Source organism: Artemia franciscana, chromosome 1, assembly GCF_032884065.1.
Source record: "Artemia franciscana chromosome 1, ASM3288406v1, whole genome shotgun sequence".
NCBI lineage: Eukaryota > Metazoa > Arthropoda > Branchiopoda > Anostraca > Artemiidae > Artemia > Artemia franciscana.
The window spans coordinates 24898272-24918747 of NC_088863.1; the positions used below are offsets into that span (position 1 = coordinate 24898272).

General features: G+C 35.0%; 2 protein-coding genes across 2 annotated transcripts in view; both read right to left on the minus strand.

Annotated features, from left to right (window-relative positions):
• The window catches only part of LOC136027296 (inactive rhomboid protein 2-like), a 51857-nt gene extending 41745 nt beyond the window's left edge, over positions 1–10112 (minus strand). Inside the window, exon 1 of the mRNA XM_065704405.1 lies at positions 10017–10112. The gene's annotated coding sequence lies outside the window, so the exon portion shown is untranslated. The remainder of the gene's footprint in view (positions 1–10016) is intronic.
• LOC136026202 (inactive rhomboid protein 1-like) overlaps positions 7416–20476 on the minus strand; it is a gene marked incomplete in the record, with an annotated part of 191350 nt that continues 178289 nt past the window's right edge. The window contains 2 exon segments of the mRNA XM_065702568.1: positions 7416–7425; positions 10017–10105. Coding sequence (XP_065558640.1) covers positions 7416–7425; positions 10017–10105 — 99 coding nt within the window.

A 20476-nucleotide genomic window follows, 5' to 3' on the forward strand; every position in this document is an offset into this window, starting at 1 on the left:
CCCGTAGTTAGTAATATTTTATATAAAATATTAGATAGTCGGCTAAGAAAATGTCTAGAAAAATTACGAAAATTAATAGAGGAGCAGGGAGGGTATAGGAAAGAAGGGGGTACAATAGAGCAGGCTTTTATTTTGCATAATATAGTTAGAAAAGGAATCAAGAAAAAAGGGGGTAGGATTTACGTAGCGTTTCTGGACGTAAGAGGGGCTTTTGATAATGTGATAAGAGCTATGCTAGTTAAGCGACTTTTGCATATAGGACTGCAAGTAAGTTTTGCTATATTAATTGTAGGAACATATAGTTCAGTAGGCCTAGTTGTTAGAATACTAGGTTAAGTATCTGGGAGAATTGTGACGCGAATAGGTTTAAAACAGGCATGTCTACTGTCACCGATTTTGTTCAACGTATACATTGATGATATAGTTGATTTCTTCAAGGAGAAAAGCACTCCGGAAATAGTGATTGGTGTTTCGAAAATATGCATGCTTTTGTTTGCTGATAATATTGCTCTCATAGCATTATCGGGAAAAGACATGCAAGAGGCTAAGCATCTAGTGCAAAATTGAAACATGTGTATGTATTTACTTTTAAAAAGCGATGTCGGAAAGATCAGGTATTTAGCCATGCATAAATATCTATTTAGGACTAAATCTCCCGGTTATGTATTACGGGTGTGAACTGTGGGGTTTTAGAGAAAGTGAGGAGTTGAAGAGAATGCAAAGGAATTATTTTAAGAGAGTCTTTCGGGCCCATAAATCTACTCACAGTGTTGTACTTGAGGGGGATTTGGGATTTAGTAGGCTAGGAAAAGATTGGTTAATAAGAATGCGTGAAGTTTTGGATAAAAATTTTAAGAAATAAAAATAGGCTAGCAAAAGAAGCGTATTTTAGTTCGTTTGAGGATACGATAGAGGTAGGATGGCCGCAGGAATTTAAGAAAATCTTACATGAAGTAGGATATTCGTATTTTTGGAATGAAGGTAAGGAATCGAATTTGGATACAATGGTTGATAAGGTAAAAGAAAGGTTACACGAGCAAGGAATAGAGCAGTGGCAGGCTCGGAAGGAGGTTTCAGGATCTCTGAGTCTGTATATTACGATGCGAAGATGAAGAGGATATTTTTCAGTTTTTGGAGAGTTGTAAGGAATTGGCGGATCAGAGAAATGAATGTCTTGCGTTAGTGTTGCCTCCAGAGGATGTAGTTAGAAAAAAATGTAGCAAGTTTGCAGTCAAAATTATAAAATAAGGAGGAGTAGTAGATATACTTTTTATCCGCTCTATGTAATAGGTGATCAAGACACGCAGATCAGCGGAACATTTTATGTAAATATTTTCTAGTGTATATGTATGATATACGCCATACCTATTGTTCTTATAACAGCTTCCTCTGACACTCAGTCGTAATGAAATATACTAAAGTAAGATAAAAAAGTTATAGGCCTACTTTAGAATCAAATTTGGGCTATATAATTGCATATTAGCGGGTGGGGATGGGGGTAAAGTATAGCGATTCTGCATGCCTAATGTGTTAGGTACAATTATTCTGCATGTTATGTAGTAAGAATTGTTTTCTCACTTCACACTGTCCAAATACTTTACCCCCAACCCCTTCACCCCCTAATGTGCAAATATACAACCCAAATTATAAATTTTCACCTATTCTGTCACTTTTCTTCGTCTTGTCTCGCGGTAAGCTGAAAGAAACTAAAAAAAAAAAAAAAAAAAAAACGGTTTCTATAGTGCGTCAATGAACGAACACCTTGATCGGTAGGGCGTTTATCAAACAAGTACCTTTTCTAGAGACAAGGTTATCTCTAGCATTGGAAAATTAAGCAAAAAGAAGGCGCTAGAAATTATTTCTAAATGGGCCCTTTATTTTTTTCGTATAAGAGAGTTCACGCCTTCTTGCTTACTTTTCATTATCATTACATGTTTAAAAGATAACAGGCATAACAACCAGAAATCTGGAAATATATTTCAAGAAAACTCATCCGAGTTCCAGTTTTTAGAAGATGTCTAACGGTGTTAGAAAAATAAAAAAATAGCTTTAGAAAAATTGTTTCCAAGATGCCAAGCGACACTCATACGAGGTGACAACTTATAAATTACTAGCAACAGAGCCTGTCGGGCAGTGGCTTTAAAATCGAAAAAAATTATCTTGTGAGGATAGAATATCTACTGTCTGTATCAAACAGTTCGTGGTAACGAACTGTAGTAAGGAGCGACCCGGCTCAATAGTAAAAGAAACTCTAAAAAACGGAATTTTGATGCTAAAATATACATCAAAAGAATCAGATTTTCATGCTGATTTTAAATATATAAGTTTCATCAAATTTAGTCTTTGTCATCAAAAGTTACGAGCATGAAAAAATTTGCCTTATTTTAGAAAATAGGGGAAAACATCCCCTAAAAGTCACAGAATCTTAACGAAAATCACACCATAGCATTCGGCGTATCAAAGAACCCTATAGCAAAAATTTCAAGCTCCTATCTACAAAAATGTGGAATTCGGTATTTTTTGCCAGAAGACGAATCACGGGTACGTGTTTATTTTTATTTTTTTTTTCCAGGGGTCATCGTATCGACCAAGTGGTCCTAAAATGTCGCAAGAGGGCTCATTCTAACGGAAATGAAAAGTTCTAGTGCCCTTTTTAAGTGACAAAAAAAATCGGAGGGCACGTAGGCCCCCTCCCACGCTAATTTTTTCTCCAAAGTCAACAGATCAAAATTTTGAGATAGCCATTTTGTCCCACATAGTCAAAAACCATAATAACTATGTCTTTGGGAATGACTTACTCCCCCACAGTCCCTGGGGGAGGGGCTGCAAGTTACAAACTTCGACCAGTGTTTACATATAGTAACGGTTATTGGGAAGTGTATAGTCGTTTTCAGGGGATTTTTTTTTGGTTTTGGGGGTGGGGTTGAAGGGAGGGGGCTATGTGGGAGGATCTTTCTTTAGAGAAATATGTCATGGGGGAACAGAAATTCAATGAAAAGGGCGCAGGATTTTCCAAAATTACTATAAAAAAACAATGAAAAAATAAACATGGAAAAGTTTTTTTCAATTGAAAGTAAAGAGTAGCATTGAAACTTAAAACAAACAGAGATTATTACACATATGAGGGGTTCTAAAAATACTTTAGCATAAAGAGCGAGGTATTTAGGAGGAGACAAATACCTTGCTCTTTATGCTATAGTATTTTTAGTAATTTCAACTATTTATTCTACGGCCTTTCTGATTCAGGGGTCATTCTTAAAGAATTGGGAGAAAACTTACGATTTAATGTAAAGAACGAGGTATTAACGAGGGTACAAACCCCCTCATATACATAATAAAAATTAAAGAATATAAAAGTTTGTTACGTAAGTTACTTCTTAAGTTTCGTATATTTTTTACTAATAAAAAAATTCGTTAAAAATTAAAATTTATGGTTGCCTTTTTATGTAACCGAAAAATTGCATGGCAACTAGGCCTTTTTCCCCATCCCTTATTTCTCAAAATCGTGATCAAAACTAAGAGAAAGCCATTTAGCCAAAAAAGGAATTAATATGCAAATTTCATTTTAATAATTTATGTGTGGAGAGCCAAAATCAAACATGCATTAATTCAAAAACGTTCAGAAATTACATAAAAAAAAACAAGTTTTTTAACTGAAAGTAAGGAGCGACATTAAAACTTAAAACGAACAGAAATTACTCCGTATATGAAATGGGTTGTCCCCTCCGCAATTCCTCGCTCTTTACGCTAAAGTTTTTTATTGTTTTAAAAAGTAGAGTTGTGAGAAAGAGTCAAACTTTAGCGTAAAGAGCGAGGCGTTGCGGAGGGGACAACCCGTCTCATATTCGGAATAATTTCCGCTCGTTTTAAGTTTTAATGTCGCTCCTTACTTGTAGTTAAAAAAACTTGTTTTTTTTTATTAAATTGATACATAGATAGACAAATATGTACTTTATTTCGTGATTAAACCAGAAACAGGTATTTCACAGAAAAAAAAAAACAACAAAAAACACAGTACCAAAAAAGAGAAAAAAGAAAAAAATTCAAAAAAGTTAGCCGGCCATGTGCTAACAGAATTTTTAAACTCATCCAACCATTTCGCAAACAATAGCTCATTTAAAGATTTACGATCTATATGAAAGGGCTGAGATGCACTAGAGTCATTAAAGGAAGGACCCAAAAAATTTGCAATAAATTTGGTCGGTATAATGCAAAGGTGGGCCAAATAGCTAATTCCATTCAAGGTAGGACTCAAAACCCTCGGCAAATTTTGAGGTCGACAATTTTTTCCGTATCTTAATATAGCCTACTTAATTCCAATGGTCTGAAATCCATTGGAAACACTCCTAAGAGAGCGCTTCCAATGGATTTTCCACATGCGTTTGAGCTGTGTTAAAAGATTTAGAAATTATGATCATAGAAGATCTTTGCGCTGAGCGTAGCATTCGCTGAATGTTTTTTTTTTCTCAGTGCAGAGATCCAAATAGAACACGCGTATAAAATATGGCTTTCGATTACTGATTTATATAGCATCCTCAATGCATGTGGATTCAGGTTCCAAGTACTCTTGGCAACCGTCAAAAGACGTGCAGAATATTGTTTTGCAGAGTTAATTTTATGTCTAACATGGTCAGTCCATAATAATTTCCTACCAAGAATAGCACCCAAATCTTTAACCTTATTTTTGACCTTTCTTTAACATTATTTTTTTAAGTTATCTCAATTCCATCATTCATCAGCTTAACAATCGGAAGCTAATGCTTCCTTAAGAATACAATTTCTTCTGTCGGATCTACTGAGCAAATTGGAAGTACGAAAATACCTTTGATGACAAGGATTCTAAAATTGCTATTTTATTTGATGTGATAATCGAACAAACATCATATCTAAATAGCCTGTAACGTTGAACGTACCAAATTCGGCTGGGAGGACACGATAAAAACTACTGATAAAATTCGGGGGTAGAGATACCAAATCACGGAAATGCAGGAGTGGATTATTCTACGATTGTTTAAAACAAAAATGCCAAATAAATTACAATCTCAGATTCACCCGCCCCCCCAAATATTCGGTACTCCTGTTGGGGATTATTTGAAAGGTGGTCAAATCCAAAGCTTCAAACGAGGGGGGATGGAGCAATGTTAATAAATGTTTCGGCTTATGGTGTCTAAATGTTGGCAAAAGTCTGTAGCAGTCATGATATTGGTAACAAAACAATGTAGTTCAAAAAAACAGTTATTAAAACTATTAAAAAATAAGAGGAAAAGATAGGAGAGGGAAGAATGAGAAAGAATAAGTGGCATAGTGTTTACAGAACACCTTCTCAAAATCATATATTCATTAATGACAGTAACCAGATTTCATTGTTTTCTGAATTTTTAAACAAGCGAATTCCATGATTTTATGCACTAGTTTCAAATTAACTAGGTCCAAACTAGACCAATTCATGTCTGGAGAGATCTAGTTGTGTTGCAAGAGCAACACTTTGGTTTGGTCCCGTTTTTTTTCCTCCTATGCCACCGATTTCAGCTTGTTCCTGGAAACTGGTAAGGGTATAGCCTGTGCGGTTTTTACGGAAAGTGTGGACCTCAGGCCGGAATGATGAATATGACATTACATTTTGGAAAGCTCCGCAGAACTCTTGCTTGGGGCCAAAAAGGATGGTTTTTGCTTGTCCACGAGTCAGAGCCTAATGTGTGCGAAGTGAAGTGGAGTTATATAGCCTATGTCAGAGAGGAGTATCTGAAGTTGTGGAGCCAAGCTTTCGTTTCATAAGACCATGTTTCTGCTTTAGAGTGGAAAGCTCCGGTCTAGCAGGCAAGCAAGCAGGCACCACTTTCAAATTGAAGATGGACTAAAATCTATAAGTGTTAAATATATACGGAAGTTACCCGGTCCCACAGCCAATATATCTTCTTTGAGTGATAAATAGAAAAATTTACAGAAACAAAAATGTGGCATTTTCCCACGGGTCCAAAAGTGCTGCCATCTATTGTTTCCACCCATTTCTGTTCGTGATTTCAGCTGAGTTTATTATTCGGTTTTTCAGACTTGGGATTGCGGTAGAGAAATGGTATCAGATGTGCCTAATAAACTTTATAAGTTCTCCCATTGTTAAAGAAATTGGAGCTTATCCTTTGCTCCTTTCTAAGTGGTGACGTTTGAAAGTTGGCCTACAGCAAAAAAAAAAAATTAAAAAAAATCAACTTTTGAACTAAGACAGATAGAATGTTTCTTTCTGACGGCAATCGACAGCTCTTGATGAGCTGATCAAAGCATAAGACATCCATTTTTTTGGTACAAAAATTCCTTTATGAGGTATACCAGTTTGAAAGTTTCAAGGAGCTGAAAACTTCAGTAGTAAGGTACACACTGAAACGAAATCTAGGCCGATACAAATTGTGAGACATATACAGGACTTGTAAGCAACAGTCGGCTGTTAGGCAATAATCACCTTCGGCAATAAGGGGCTAGCAACTTTTGCTAGTTGGTGTATCTATTATTTGTTTCCAGTGTATTTGAAGGTAAAACCAATTTGGTTCCAGTGGTAAGACATGTAGGGGACTTGTAAGTAATAATCTGCTGTTAGGCTACAGTCAACTTCAGCGATGAGGGATTTGCAACTATGCTAGTTGGTATACCCATTTATTTGTTTCCGGTGAACTTGATGCCTATCCCGGGAGAGGGACTTATAAGTAAAAATCGGTTCACTTTGGGCGAGAAACGGCTGTTAGCTAATAATCATCTTCGACAATGAGGAGTTTGCCACTTTTGCTTGTTGGTGTACCCATTTATTTGTTTCCGGTGAACATGATGTCTATCACGGGAGAGGGACTTGTAAGTAAGAATCTGTTTACTTTGGGCTAGAAATTTGTGCAAATTGGTGCACATTGTATTCGATCTCTTTAAATCTGAAAGAATGAAGTGTTTACGCAACGGGTACAAACGATAGCGTAAAATAATGAGGTAGTTTCATAATAATTAGTGTCACCTATGGTATTTTAATCCTGAAAAGTTACGGATAGCTTTATAATACCAACAAGATTATATAAGATATTGTTCCAAGTTTTCATCCGTCACGATGTCTACGATTGAAAAGGATTCAACTGGCTGCGAAGTCAATTTAGTCCCTTCTTTCGAAATTATTTTGTAGTTGTTGTTTTTTCAACACTGAGGAATAGCCTTTGATCTTGTGATTACTGATCGATAGAGAAGAAACAAAACCAAAGTGTTGCTCTTGCAACAATTTAGTCGGCGAAGCCGGACAAAGGTTGCCGCAACACTTCACGTTGCCCGGGCAACGTAGGTCTAGTTTTGAATTTACATTAGCTGAATTTAAATGTTAATAAAACATTATATAGAATTTGAACCATCAAATTTGTTTATCTAAATTATATTTCGAAACGAGTAAAAATCTAGTTTAATCTAAAAACAAAAGAATAAAACAAATTCACATATATGTTGTCAAAGTTAAATAAAACAATCAAACAATAAAACCCCTTTCTTCATAATTATGATTTCACTTATTGAATGAATTTTGACGATACTAAGCGTATCCCCCTGCAGAAATTCCCCACCATGGAATATTCCCCCCTTATACAAAATCATTCATCAAAAAAGAAAGCAAAATAAAAAAAATAATGAAGAAAAGAAAGAATTTTGGAATATTCTACCAACATTCCAGAAAATAGGGAAAAATCAGGGTGTAGAATATCCTTTAGTGTCATTTTTTACAGTTTTATTTATTTCCTCCTTTTCCGTGTTCTGTTTTTGTAAGGGGGGGGGGAGAGGTTGAGTTATAACAATAGGGTAAGATAAAGGTTGAATAAAATAATTAAAAAAAATGTAATTAGTGGCAGCTTTAGAAGAATTGACATGTACAGGCTGGGACTAAGAAATACAAGCAACAAATTCCCGTGACTTGGTCTGGTATCGACCAGAGTTGTCACTAGTCAAAATGTTGCGGAGAGGTAATGGATTTTACTCACTGGCTGATCAATTTTCCGACGAAACTCCGTGATCTTACTTCTGAAAAAAAATCACAAAATTGCACACTTTTGTAAACGGAGCTAGAAACCTCCGCAAATGGGTTCTCTAATATCCTGAATCTAATGGCATGATTTTCAAAATGGTTACTTGTCTTCTTTAGTTGTATTTTTTCTACTTTTCGAAAATTAGGTAAATTTTTCAGGCTAGTGACGTTTGATGCGTAACATAAAACTTAAAAGAGTTGGTATATTTGGAATCAGCAAAAGAAACCAATTCTTTTGATACATTAATTGCTATCAAAATTCCTTTTCACAGAGTTTTAGTTACTGCAGGCCCAAGTCTCTCCTTGCCCACAGTTCGTTGTCACAAACAGTTTGATTCTACGCCGTATATTCTATATGTATTTTGGAATATAGATAGAATATTTCAGTGTTCTTTTCTCCATTCTTTTTCCCTTTTTTCTAATTTTTCCATTTGCCCTTGCCTAGTCAATTTTACATATGGAGAAAATTTTTCACAGAGATACAATCGAGGCTGAATTTCTGAGGAAAAATTTTCCAGGGAGAATATGCCGGACTCCAATTTTGACCGATATAAACAAAAGATTAAAATCAAGACATTTCTAATAAGTTTAATAAAAGAGTTTTAACTTTCATCTATTTTTAAAGTTACTAGCGAAAATGAAAAAAAGTTACCGCCAGTTCAAAACTTTTAATAACTGGAAAAATAAATTAAATCCTAGATCTCATTTTCGTTCTTCAGTTTAATAAGTAAATATTAGAAGGGGAGAATTGGAGCTGTACTGAAAAAAAAGTAAGTTGAAAATTAAGTAGTTTTGACTGGCACTTTGACTGGCGCCCAGGGTTGAGAGCTCTTTGTCCAAGGGGCACTGGTTCGATCCCTGACATGGCCAGTTATTTGGATTGGTAAGGGGATCAGTGGCGTGACTCTATAAGCTCAGCCAGAGTCGACCCAGCCCTAAAAGGGTACCAGGAGAAATCTGGGGATGGTAAGTAGGAAGGGTATGCAAAAGCACAGGATGGCTGGCCCCCAGCCCCCATTGCACTTCCTGGCTAAGGGGCAAGAAACGGATATCAACACCGCCGGTTTGAACCTTAAGGGTCTAGTGCCGTCATGCTTACTCCTACTTACTTTACCTACTGGCGCTAAAGAAAATTCAATTCCCAAGCACAAAACTTCGTGTATTTTTTTATAAGCATTTTTATAAGCATACATTTTTAAAGGATAAATTTTTATAAGCATTCTTCACTAAAAGAAAAAAAATTCATATCTATCTGCTAGTAATTTATTTTCTTTTCGAGCCAAAGTGAAGAATAATATACCAATAAAAGAAAACATCTACACAGTTTCATAGCCTTTGTAGTTATATCAAAGGCCAACAAAGAAGCAACGGATTAGTAAAGATTTTATAGTTTCCCCCAGACTTTATCATAAAGAGCGGTTGATAGTAGAAATTTAAAAGAGGGCTCATTCAATCACAAATCCTTAGATTAACTGGTCTTTTGAAAGATTTAAACTTATCTACATTATATATCGAAACGATTAAAAATCAGTTTAATCTAAAAATAAAAGAGTAAAACAAAACTCATATATATGTTGTCAAAGCTAAATAAAAAAATTAAACAGCAAAAACCCTTTCTTCATAAATTATGATTTCACCTATTGAATGAATTTTGACGATGCTAAGCGTATTCCCCTGCAGAAATGCCTCACCACAGAAAATTCCCACCAAATACAAAATCATTCAGCAAAAAAGAAAGCATGATAAATAAAAATAATGAAGAAATGAAGGAATTTTTGAATAATCTACATATATATATATTCCAGAAAACAGGGAAAATGTATGGTGTAGAATATCCTATAGCATCAATTTTTACAATTTTATTTATTTCCTCCTTTTTCCGTGTTTTTTTTTTGGCCCCGTCATTAATAAATGCTGACAATATTAGAATGATTTGAGTGTACGTAATTTCATGAAAAATAATGGCAATGTTTTTAACGCTTACCTGGGATCTTGTCCACACACTGAGCCAGATATCCTCCCCCCTGGTCCTGTTTTGATCGAGGTCCATTTCTGCCACAATGAAGTTAATGTCTAAAATAATATAAATCTGTTGAAACGAATGCTAACTGTCAAGGTTGTGTAGCAATTATAAACAACTTATAAATTTATTATTAATAAAAATAATAGAATCTGAAGCAAAATGTAAAACCAGAGATTCTCTGAAAAAGAGAGAGGTAAAAAGAGCTAATGGGAAGTCGATATTTACCAATAGTTTATTTTCACTCTGTAAATTTAATAGTATATTTTTCTTTCCCTAAGTTCTTAAATTTGGAAAGTCTTGCAATACATACAAAAAAAACAACAGTATTAATCATGCATTTAAATGTGAAAGCTTACACACGAGTGAGGGGGGAGGGGTTTCAATTATGGGAAATAAACTTCAAACCACAGATCTCTGATTTGGCCAAAATATATCTTTTTTATCCTTGCCTTTACATAAGCTGTTGCTTCTCTGTCCTTGTTTTTATATAAGCTGTTACTGTAAGTTTACATAAGTTATATAGAAGGCAAAACGTTTTCAAGGTAAAACATTTTAATATTAAAAACACAGAAACTAATTCCCCGTTAAAAAATGTCATAAAAAAGGAGGCTCTAAAAACATGTAGGAGAACTAAATATTGTTATGTTGGCACATTCAGTCGACAATAAGAGATTTTACTTTGTAATATTGATTATACTCAGCTTATAGAGGATTTCTAAGAGTTTATTTCTTAAGAGATTTCTTTAAGAGAACAGCACTACGTTTTTTTTTTATTCAATCTAAGAAAAGTCCTCTAGTAACTGGCCGTCAAAAAACTGAAAAACACACTTTTCAATAGGGAAGCACAGGACAGTAATCTTCCTTTCGGAAAAAAAAGAAGCTCTAAAACATATGGTTGAATTAAATATTTTTAAGTTGGCACATTCAGAAGACAATAAGAGATTTCACTTTGTAGTATTGATTATACTCAGCTTATAGAGGATATCTAAGAGTTCCCATTGAATGAATAGCACCACGTTTTTGTATTTGTATTCCATTTAAGAAAAGTTCTCTTATGACTGGTCGATAAATCCTGAATATTATGTAAGGATCTAAGTAATACTGACATACAAATGCAAAATACATAAATATCAAAAAGACTAATCAAATTTCAGAAATATCTAAAATAGTATATATAATATGGGTGACACTTGAAACGAAAAAAATATTATGTTCGAGTTTCGAATAATAGGTGATTTTTGTTTGTATGCTCAATGATTTTTGTTTTGCTTCTAAAGCATGAAGATTTTTTGTTCCAACTTCGGTCTGCTCGACATGTTAGAGGAAAAAATTAATTTGGGAGCCAAAACGTAATTTGATATAGCCTAAATGAATACTGAATAATAATAAAAAAATAATTAAGAAAAACCTTCATTCACGAAAACATTTAAACAAAACCTTAAGTTTTAGTGTTAGAGTCATAGAGCATGGGTGACTTACAGGAGTGGGAACTTACGCTTGTGTCGACAAAAAAACTAAACTTCATCTAGCGTTTGGCGACACTTGTCAGTTTTTTCAAGTAGAATAGGTTTAGTAATGTCGAAGTACAGTCTTCGATCTCATTTCCTGACAGAAAAACGACTATGGAACTTGAAAAACTGCCAAGTGTCACCAAAAGCTAGATGGCATTGTTTTTCCCCCACACTTTTGCTAATTTCTACTTTTAAAAGTTACCCATGCTCCTTGGTTAGATCTTTCAAAAGATTAATGACGAGAGTGAAAGGCTCAAGTAAGGTTTTAGCAGAGAAGTTGTTCACCTAAAGAAGGTATTTTCAGATGAAAATCATTTGTGATACGTATCTAATAGTATCAGCAGCACAGTAGAGGTAAGATACAGAGCGAAAAGTATTAAACTCTCCATTGAAAATTTTTGACACCCCTCTAAAACCACACAAGCTTCATGGTTCCGCCTTCGCTCAAGTGCAATGACACATGTTTCCAATGGATAACCAAGTAGCAACTGAAACTACGGCTCTGACAGTTTGGGAAATTTCCCAAATTGCGCGCTATGAAATGTGTATCATGTTTGGAGAAACATTTCGGTACTTTACATTACCTCTACTGTGATCAGTATAGTAAAGTATTCTTACTTTTGTAATCTGTTTCATTTTCATTGATACAAATAAATGGTGAAATAATTTCAGTGCAGTTAGCAAATGATTTCAGTCACCCTATCCCCTTTTCTTTATAACTTCAGATAACTTCAAGTTCCGATTTGATTCCGATTAGCAAATTTCGACTTGCTAAACAGAATTGTTAGAAAATAGCTAAACGTGAAGCAGGTAGTCCGATGTTGGGGTGGGAGGAAGTCATAAAGAAAGATTTAAGGGAAATCCGAACTTCTTGGGAGGGTGTAAATTGGGGGGCTTTGAATAGATTGGGATAGAGGAGTAGCGTGCGTAGCTATGTCGGCCTCAGATAGCTTGGTGCTGCGGTGAGTTGTTAGTAATAGCAGTAGTATAGCACTAGAAAGTGTGGACACGCGCACAAAATACTATGAAATACAAACCTTGGCAAAGATACATGCATGATTCATGCATAAGCTACAATTAAGTTACTGTTTGGTTTTATTTGCTAAATTTATATTTTATAACTTAGGCTATTCGTAACAGTTTCGTTAAAGGGGCGTTTTTTCCTTTAAGATCAGTGGTTCCCAACCAATCTAGGGTCATCACCTTTGTCGGCGTTTCTAAAATCCGGATTCGCCCTTCTTGATGTTTAAGTTTTGTTATTCTAAATTTTACGCGTATTCATTTGAAGGAAGATTAAAAGGCCATTAACTTGGTATCTTTTTTTGTCGTCCTATAGGAATATCTCATATTAATGAAAAATATTGTTTGAATACACCACCTTTTATACAATGCATAATGTCATTGTAATACTATTATGTATCTTTTTCGCTCTTTAAAGGTATTTGAATGCGAAGTTACTCACTTGAATTTTTTTTTCAAAATCAAGGCTCCCAAAATATAGTTAGCCGAACGGTACACGTTTTTCCCGCGACCCATCAAAATATTGCCATTCCCCATGGGGGGACGTGCGGTCCACGTTGGGAATCATGGTTTTAGAGCAGTAACTCTTATTTTTAGGGGATTTACTCGTGAGCAAGGTCGTTAGTTCATAAGCCCATACAGTAGGCAAATTATGATACAGGACTAAGCATAGTTTTAGTGCGCTAAATGAAAGCTTTGATGAATCTACTCTCCCCAGGTATTCAACACCACTCTCCTTTTATACTTCAAAGGAATTCCCCATTCTTTAATTCTTATGATCTGCTTTATTTTATTAAGAAATTAAAGTAAGAATAAGAAATTCCCTATGAGAAAGAATCTTAAGACTTAACACGATACTGTGATGATAAAAAAAGCGGAGTACAGGGAAATTAAAACCGGAAAGCTGACACAATTCTTAGGAAACTTGTTAGTTCCATTTGGAAATCTTTGGTGTTGCGCAGGTACCGATCTCCTGACTCGCTGTCTTCGGCCGGAAATGCGATGCGTAGTTGGAGTAAATCCTCAAACGCTTCCCTTGCCCTCCCCTCAATTTCTCGAGATACCCATTTATAGCTGGGTTGACTCTGACTGACCTTAGAGAGTCACATCGTTGATATCCATTTAGATCAAACAACCGGAGACTCGCAATCCAGTCCATACGGACCAAGGATTTCAAATTTAATGCACTAAACACTCGGCTAGGGCGGCTCAAGAAAACAAAAACAATTTCATATACAATGAATTAGTCAATAAGAATTTCCCTAAGGGCCTATTTGCAAAGAAATTTAGCTAAAGTAGAGCTATTTCACTCAGAGCTAAGAGCTAAATCTCAGAATTAGCCAGACACAGCACTGATGCTTAATTGATATAACTTTTTGATTTTAAATAGCTGGAGCCAGCCAATTAGGAAGTTTCATTATCGACGCTGACTCTATTTAGCCCTGGAATTTGTCTAAATCTTAATATGAAAGGGTCCAGTAATTCGGTGCCATCAAATAGCATTAACCCATATTTTTAAGTTTTTTGTGATATAGTAAGAGTCAATCAAGTGCTCATCTGGGCGGAACAAACTAGTTTAACTTTTGAATGGCTCAATAGCATAGGCGTCAATGGTGTGTGTGGGGAAGGGGTCACCTTCTCCTAAAAATTCTTTTGCGACTCCCTGTAGATTAAAAAAACATCTTTTGTTATTTTTTTTTGGAAAATAGCTTATTTTGCTACTTTCACTGAAAAAACGAAAAACAAAACAAAGTCACGCTCCCTAGATTTTTTAGATTTTTGCCCATCCCCTGATTTTTATTAATTGACATTACTATACAAAAATACTTAAACCTCAGGAACGGTTAAAGACAAGAACAATCATGCAGGTTTCACACCTAACTCATTTGACTTACCAATAAATCCAATTCACCAAACGGATAGGCATAGCGAGTATTAAAAGAAAAAGAAATCAATTAGACGAATGTATAGATCAAGATATAAAGACATGGGCTAATTGAGTATTAATTAATTTTTAATATTTTATCAGGTTCATATAAAAATCAATACACACTCAGCTAATACAAGATGGCGAGGTGGCGAGTATTCAGCAAATAGATGGCAAAAAAAGAGCCGAACCCCGTGTTCAAGATCTCGAAATTTCAGTTTTTTTTGTCGCTTTACACAAATAACATAAAAAATAGCTAATCACCAAATAATTTCGTCAGGAATCTTTTTCTTTGAGCAATTTTTAATTTTTTGCTTATTATTAATTAACAAATTAGCTCAAAGCAATTAAACACGAACACGCTTAATAAACCCTAATTCCAATTTTATTCTACGATCTCGTATTGGAATACAAATCTCAAATTCCGATCTCAAATGCAGTGGTTGTATGCACACAAGTGCTTGGAGATCTTATAGAATGCTGTATGCACACAAGTGCTAAAAGTTTGGAAGAATAAAAAGATAAACCTGCGAACCAAGATTCGAATATTTGAAGGTAGTGATGGCAGTGGTCAAGTTTCGTTCTGAAGCGTGGGCACTCCGAAAAACGGAGAAGATATTACTAACTGTTTTTCAGAGAAATTACCTGTTTTAGTTACCCGACTAACAGACCCTATCTTATACAGTAAACTGTAAGAAAGATGTGGTTCAACCTCCCTTTTTATGGCTATAATGAAAGAAAAGTTGAGATGGCTAGGATACGTTCTCAGGATCCGAATGGGTTGGAAGGATGTCGTAAGGAAAGATCTAATAATAATTGGAACTTCTTGCAATGTTGTAAAGAGAAATGCTTTGAATAGATTTGCCTACATAGCTGTTTTGGCTTTGGACGGCCTGATTCTGCTGAGAGTTGTTAGTGGTAGTAGTAGCAGAATTCTCTGATTTTGTGTTTCATTTATTTAATAGCTACAGAGCGTAAAATTGATTTTCAAACCAATTACTAGCGTGCGGTGGAGAGGTTTTCTGGCCAATCGTCTTTAAATATTGCACATTGTACAATTTCCTTAACATTTTCTTATATTCTCCATGAAATTCAAGTATTATTGGTATTGTTTTCGATTTTGTTACTTACCCTCTCCTCGGAACAAAGCTCTATGTAAATGACTAATCTAAGCATATCTCGAAAAACACATTATTAGGTGATTACCTTAATAGTGACAAGAAACTCTGACGTTTTTAGCTAATGGCACAGCGATAAAGTTAAATAGTGTTTGCATAAAACAAAGCAGGATGAATGCTGTTTACATGATAGTTAATATTGTAATATTGATTTTGATTTTGATATTCAATATTGAGTTAATAATGCATTAACTCGTGGTATTATATTAACTCATACAACAGACAATCAGATAAATTTTTTTGCACAGCAATTAGTCTTACACAAGCCACGTTCCTTACATTTTAGAAAATAATTTTGATTCAAAGAAACAAAAAAAAAGACTACTTGAGGTTCCAATTTGAGAGAAAATACGTCTTTTTTAATAAACTTGTGTTTTATTTTAGACGAACCAGCTAAGCATTACTGATTGAATGTTTTCCAACGAACGAGTTTAGTCTTAGGCTTTACACAGATGACGTTGTTATATTTGCCATAAAATTATTCCCGATTTTAATTTTCAACCATTCGCCTATAATTCTGCCAAGTAATATTTGGGATTTTCCAAAAAAAAAGAAAAAAAAAAACCAAGTAACATATACTTGTTTATCCTTTCTTAAAGAAAGTCATAATCCATTTTAAAAACTTCTTAAATTTATTCGTTCCTCATTAAATAAAAGTTCCCTAGTTCATTTTAATCAATTTGGCTAATGCTTATGTTTTCCCTTAAGTTTCCTGATGACCAGGGGTGTCATTTGGGATGGGGGTAGTTACCCCTAATAATGTAGAGAAACAATTATTATATCCATGCACCTTGACTATCCGGACATGGACCCCTCTTGACCCCCCCCTCCCCAATAGAAATGCTGCTGATTCGCCCCAGCTGATGACCCAAATTACGAAAGTTGGTCCAAAATACAGTTGGAACACATACAAATCCCCACCGTTGCACATGAAATTCGGATCGAACATTTTGATACGTCTGAAATAATTATGAAAAACCGTTTGCTCAGCTGTATTCAGTGGCGTCGTTCCGGGAGTGGAGGGGGCAGTTGCCCCCCAATAATTTGGAGAAAAATTATTATATAGCCCATGCTCCTTGAATCTCTCGATGTAGACCCCCCCCCATCCAATAAAATGCTGAAGCTACGCCCTTGGCTGCATTTAAAGGGAGGATCAGCAGGACAGTGTATGTTTAAACATACTTCGTTCTCCAGATCTACATTGTTCTGCTGAGCTTCCAATTGAGAACAGCTTAGAAAACATTTTTTTGTGGCAAATATCAGCTTTGTCTACTATAGTTGTCGAATGTCAACTATGTCAGCGAAATGTCAACCATGGATAGCAACAATAGCAACAATATTTATGATATATTACGATCTATCAGATCTATTATGATCAAATGATACTGTGGCGGTAGAATACCGGCCAGTGTGTCCCCGCTGGAGTAGAAATGCAAAAAAAAAGATAAATAAAAAGAACGAAAAACGCTCGGTAAAACAAATGTTCGGTAAAAAAATGAAGTGTGTCTCGGTTCTTAGGCGTAACGGTAACGAAATGCATGTTCCATAGGATTTCAATAAACCTGATATGCGTTATCATGCTGATCCTCTCTTTGAGGACAACTTGGCAATCTTTTTTTTAGCAACTGCCCCAGGCATGTCAAAGAGTCAGATACGACCTTTAGCTATTGCAGTAATGAGATGTAAACCGTATCTTTAACAATGTATGTTCTGTAAGATTTCAATCATCTCGATCTGCATTATCATGCTGATCCTCCCTTTGAGAACAGCTTTGCAAACATTTTTTGGCAATTCATTCAGACACGTGGAAATGCCAAATACGACCTTAAGGCTTGATAACAACGAAATGTCAACTATGTCTCTAATACGTGAGGTAAACAAAAAAACTATACAATTTTAAAACATGGGCCCATGGCGATTTAACTAAGTCCACAAAACAACCTTTGGAATAAATCAAAAAGAGAAGTTTCACTAATAGTTTTAATTTTATACGTTTCATCGAGCAGTCATCAAGATCTTTGGTCCTCGAGTATAAGCTCGAGTGTAGAGAAGGCACTGAAGCTCATTTTCTAGACTTAGTCGAGTTGGCTTCTAAAAAAAAATGTTAATGCTGGATAGCAACAATATTATTTCCTTGTCTTGATATTAATCATTATTTCTACGAAATTTTCTTTTGAATATACAAAGTTAAGACTAAGTTAATTCTTTCACGACAGAGCGCACAAAATTTGAAAAGTCCTCAGATTGTCTTCTAGGATACTACTTTAAGGGGCACTGAAGACATATCACGATGTAAGATCCTTTTAATTCTAATCATATTTAGGAAATAAATTTTGCAAAATTTGGTTTCAAACTGACTATGTTAGAAGGGGAAACAAGTACAAGATGCGTTTTCCAATAGCAAGAATCAAAAACAGACAAATGGCGATTTCTAAGACTGCAAAAATCTATGGAAAATCCACAAAAAAATTATTATTTTTCTTTGGAAGAAAAGTGCCAAGAAGCTTCATAGGCTTGGGCTTAGACAGAAGAAAATCCCATTACTACCCCGTTGTGGGGGAGATTCCCCGCACATTTTTCCAGACAACATCTCTAATAACAAGTCGATTAGCCATTCATAGTTAATGTTTTAAAATTTTCAAGCAGGCACGCAACAAGAGGGGGAGGGCTGTAGCCCCCCCTCAATAAAAAAATTACATTCTGTTTTTAAATCTTATTTAATCTGCTCGGTTTTATCATTCATTTCTTATTCCCCACTCAAAACTTGAATTCAAGTAACTGAAATAAACCTAAAGTAACGCTTCAAAATACAATTTTTTTCTAATTTTTTTTTTAAAGTATTCCGTTGGTTAGCCCAGGGACTCCCGGTCAGTCCAAGCCAATAATTAATTATTTGAATTCTATTTCAGAAAGGTTATCATTAGGTGGCAGAGTGGATGGATGCTCTACTTGGCAATACGTAGCCCGGGGCTTGATCGCAGCTGCCAAAAGGTTGGGTGACAAACTTGTCACCTGTCCCTGTAGCAAAAAGTACCTAATAACTGAAATGTCAATTCGAAGAAATTGACATCATCCTTTTCGCCATCTTTGCCAAAAATTGTCCCTCTTTGCCATCAACGGCTCAGAATGATCTTATGTTTTCTTTAATCCTTTTTATGCTTTTGCATGCCATGCTTACACTTTATTTACGCTTTTATGCCATTTTTTATGCTTTTTTCTATGCTTTCATGCTTTCTAAAAATCTTATAGGTCAAGGAAAGGTTGGGAAATTAATATTTCATTTTGTTTGTCAATTTATGTTTTGAAATGTTTATTTTGACGTTATAAAGAAGTTTCTTCATCTGGTGAATCATATAAGCCAACCTGATTAAAACATTTAGTAAGATTTAGAGCATGACCAAATACGTTTTTTGAAGCAGACACTGAAATTGAAGCTGACGAAGCCACTCTTAGTGTTATATAGATTTGAAAATTAGAAACAGAATTAAACCAGAATCCTATTTTCCTTTTGCAACATTTCAATAAAGTCTTTCTATTTGTCTCAGCTGTTTTAAACACTAAGTCTTTCGTTCAAACCCGATCTAACAAAACGTACCAACCTACGGGTACGGGAACCAAACAGAACGCTTATTCTTGCACGAAACAGATATTTATTCACGCTTATAGAAAACGTCAGAATAATGCATATGGCGGTTAGCCATGCCATATTTCAAATAAACGTATTTTCCCATTTTGTAAGCAGATTTTAACCCAAAAAACCATACTTGAAGATACACAAAAACAATTCTTCATCATATCTATTGATAGGGAAAGAAATACGAAGTTGGTCCACTGGTCCAAAGATCTGGCGAAAATCGCGACCTAAATATTTACTTTTTACATGTTTTAACAATAGCTAAATATTTTTTTGTCCCCTTCCTCCTATTTCGGTTGTGATTTTAAAACCATGCTCTTCATAATGGGATTGCGACACTAGTTTTAAAATTAACTTAGTAAAATAATAAAATAATAAAAGTGATAAAAAGTCAGGCTTCGGGAAAGTCAAATCTTCGTTTATTTCATTCATATTCTTGTCCATTTGACATTAACCGTTTAATTACATAAATTTGATGATTTAAAAATAAAATATATACCAGAATTCTTATAAAAAAAACACTCTTATTTTTAAACTTGTTTATCTAGAGTTTTTCGACAGACACTTAAATATTTTATAAAAATCAAGCAAAAGGTAAAAATACTAATTGTATAATTTGCAAAATAATAAATTTTTTGTATATTTATATTATACAGCTATATATTTTATCACAAATTGGAAGGCGGTAAACGAAGGGTTCACTTAATTCCCCCTTCATACACAGGCTTTGGTCAGTAAAACACACTACGCACATTAGTGCATCAACCGTCAGTTTTCCTATTTATGGAAAAAAATATTTTTGCAGAAAGGTTTTTTTTTACTAAGTGAGCAGACAATATAAATAAACACAATAACCGAGAGAGAAAAGAGAAAGAAAGTTAAAGAGAGAGGGGGAGAGATTTTGGGAAAAAGATACAGAGAGAGAGAGAGAGATTGTGGGAAAAAGATACAGAGAGAGAGAGAGAGAGAGAGAGAGAGAGAGAGAGAGAGAGAGAGAGAGAGAGAGAGAGAGAGAGAGAGAGAGAGAGAGAGAGAGAGAGAGAGAGAGAAGAGAGAGAAGAGAGAGAGAGAGAGAGAGAGAGAGAGAGAGAGAGAGAGAGAGAGAGAGAGAGAGAGAAGAGAGAGAGGAGAGAGAGAGAGAGAGAGAGAGA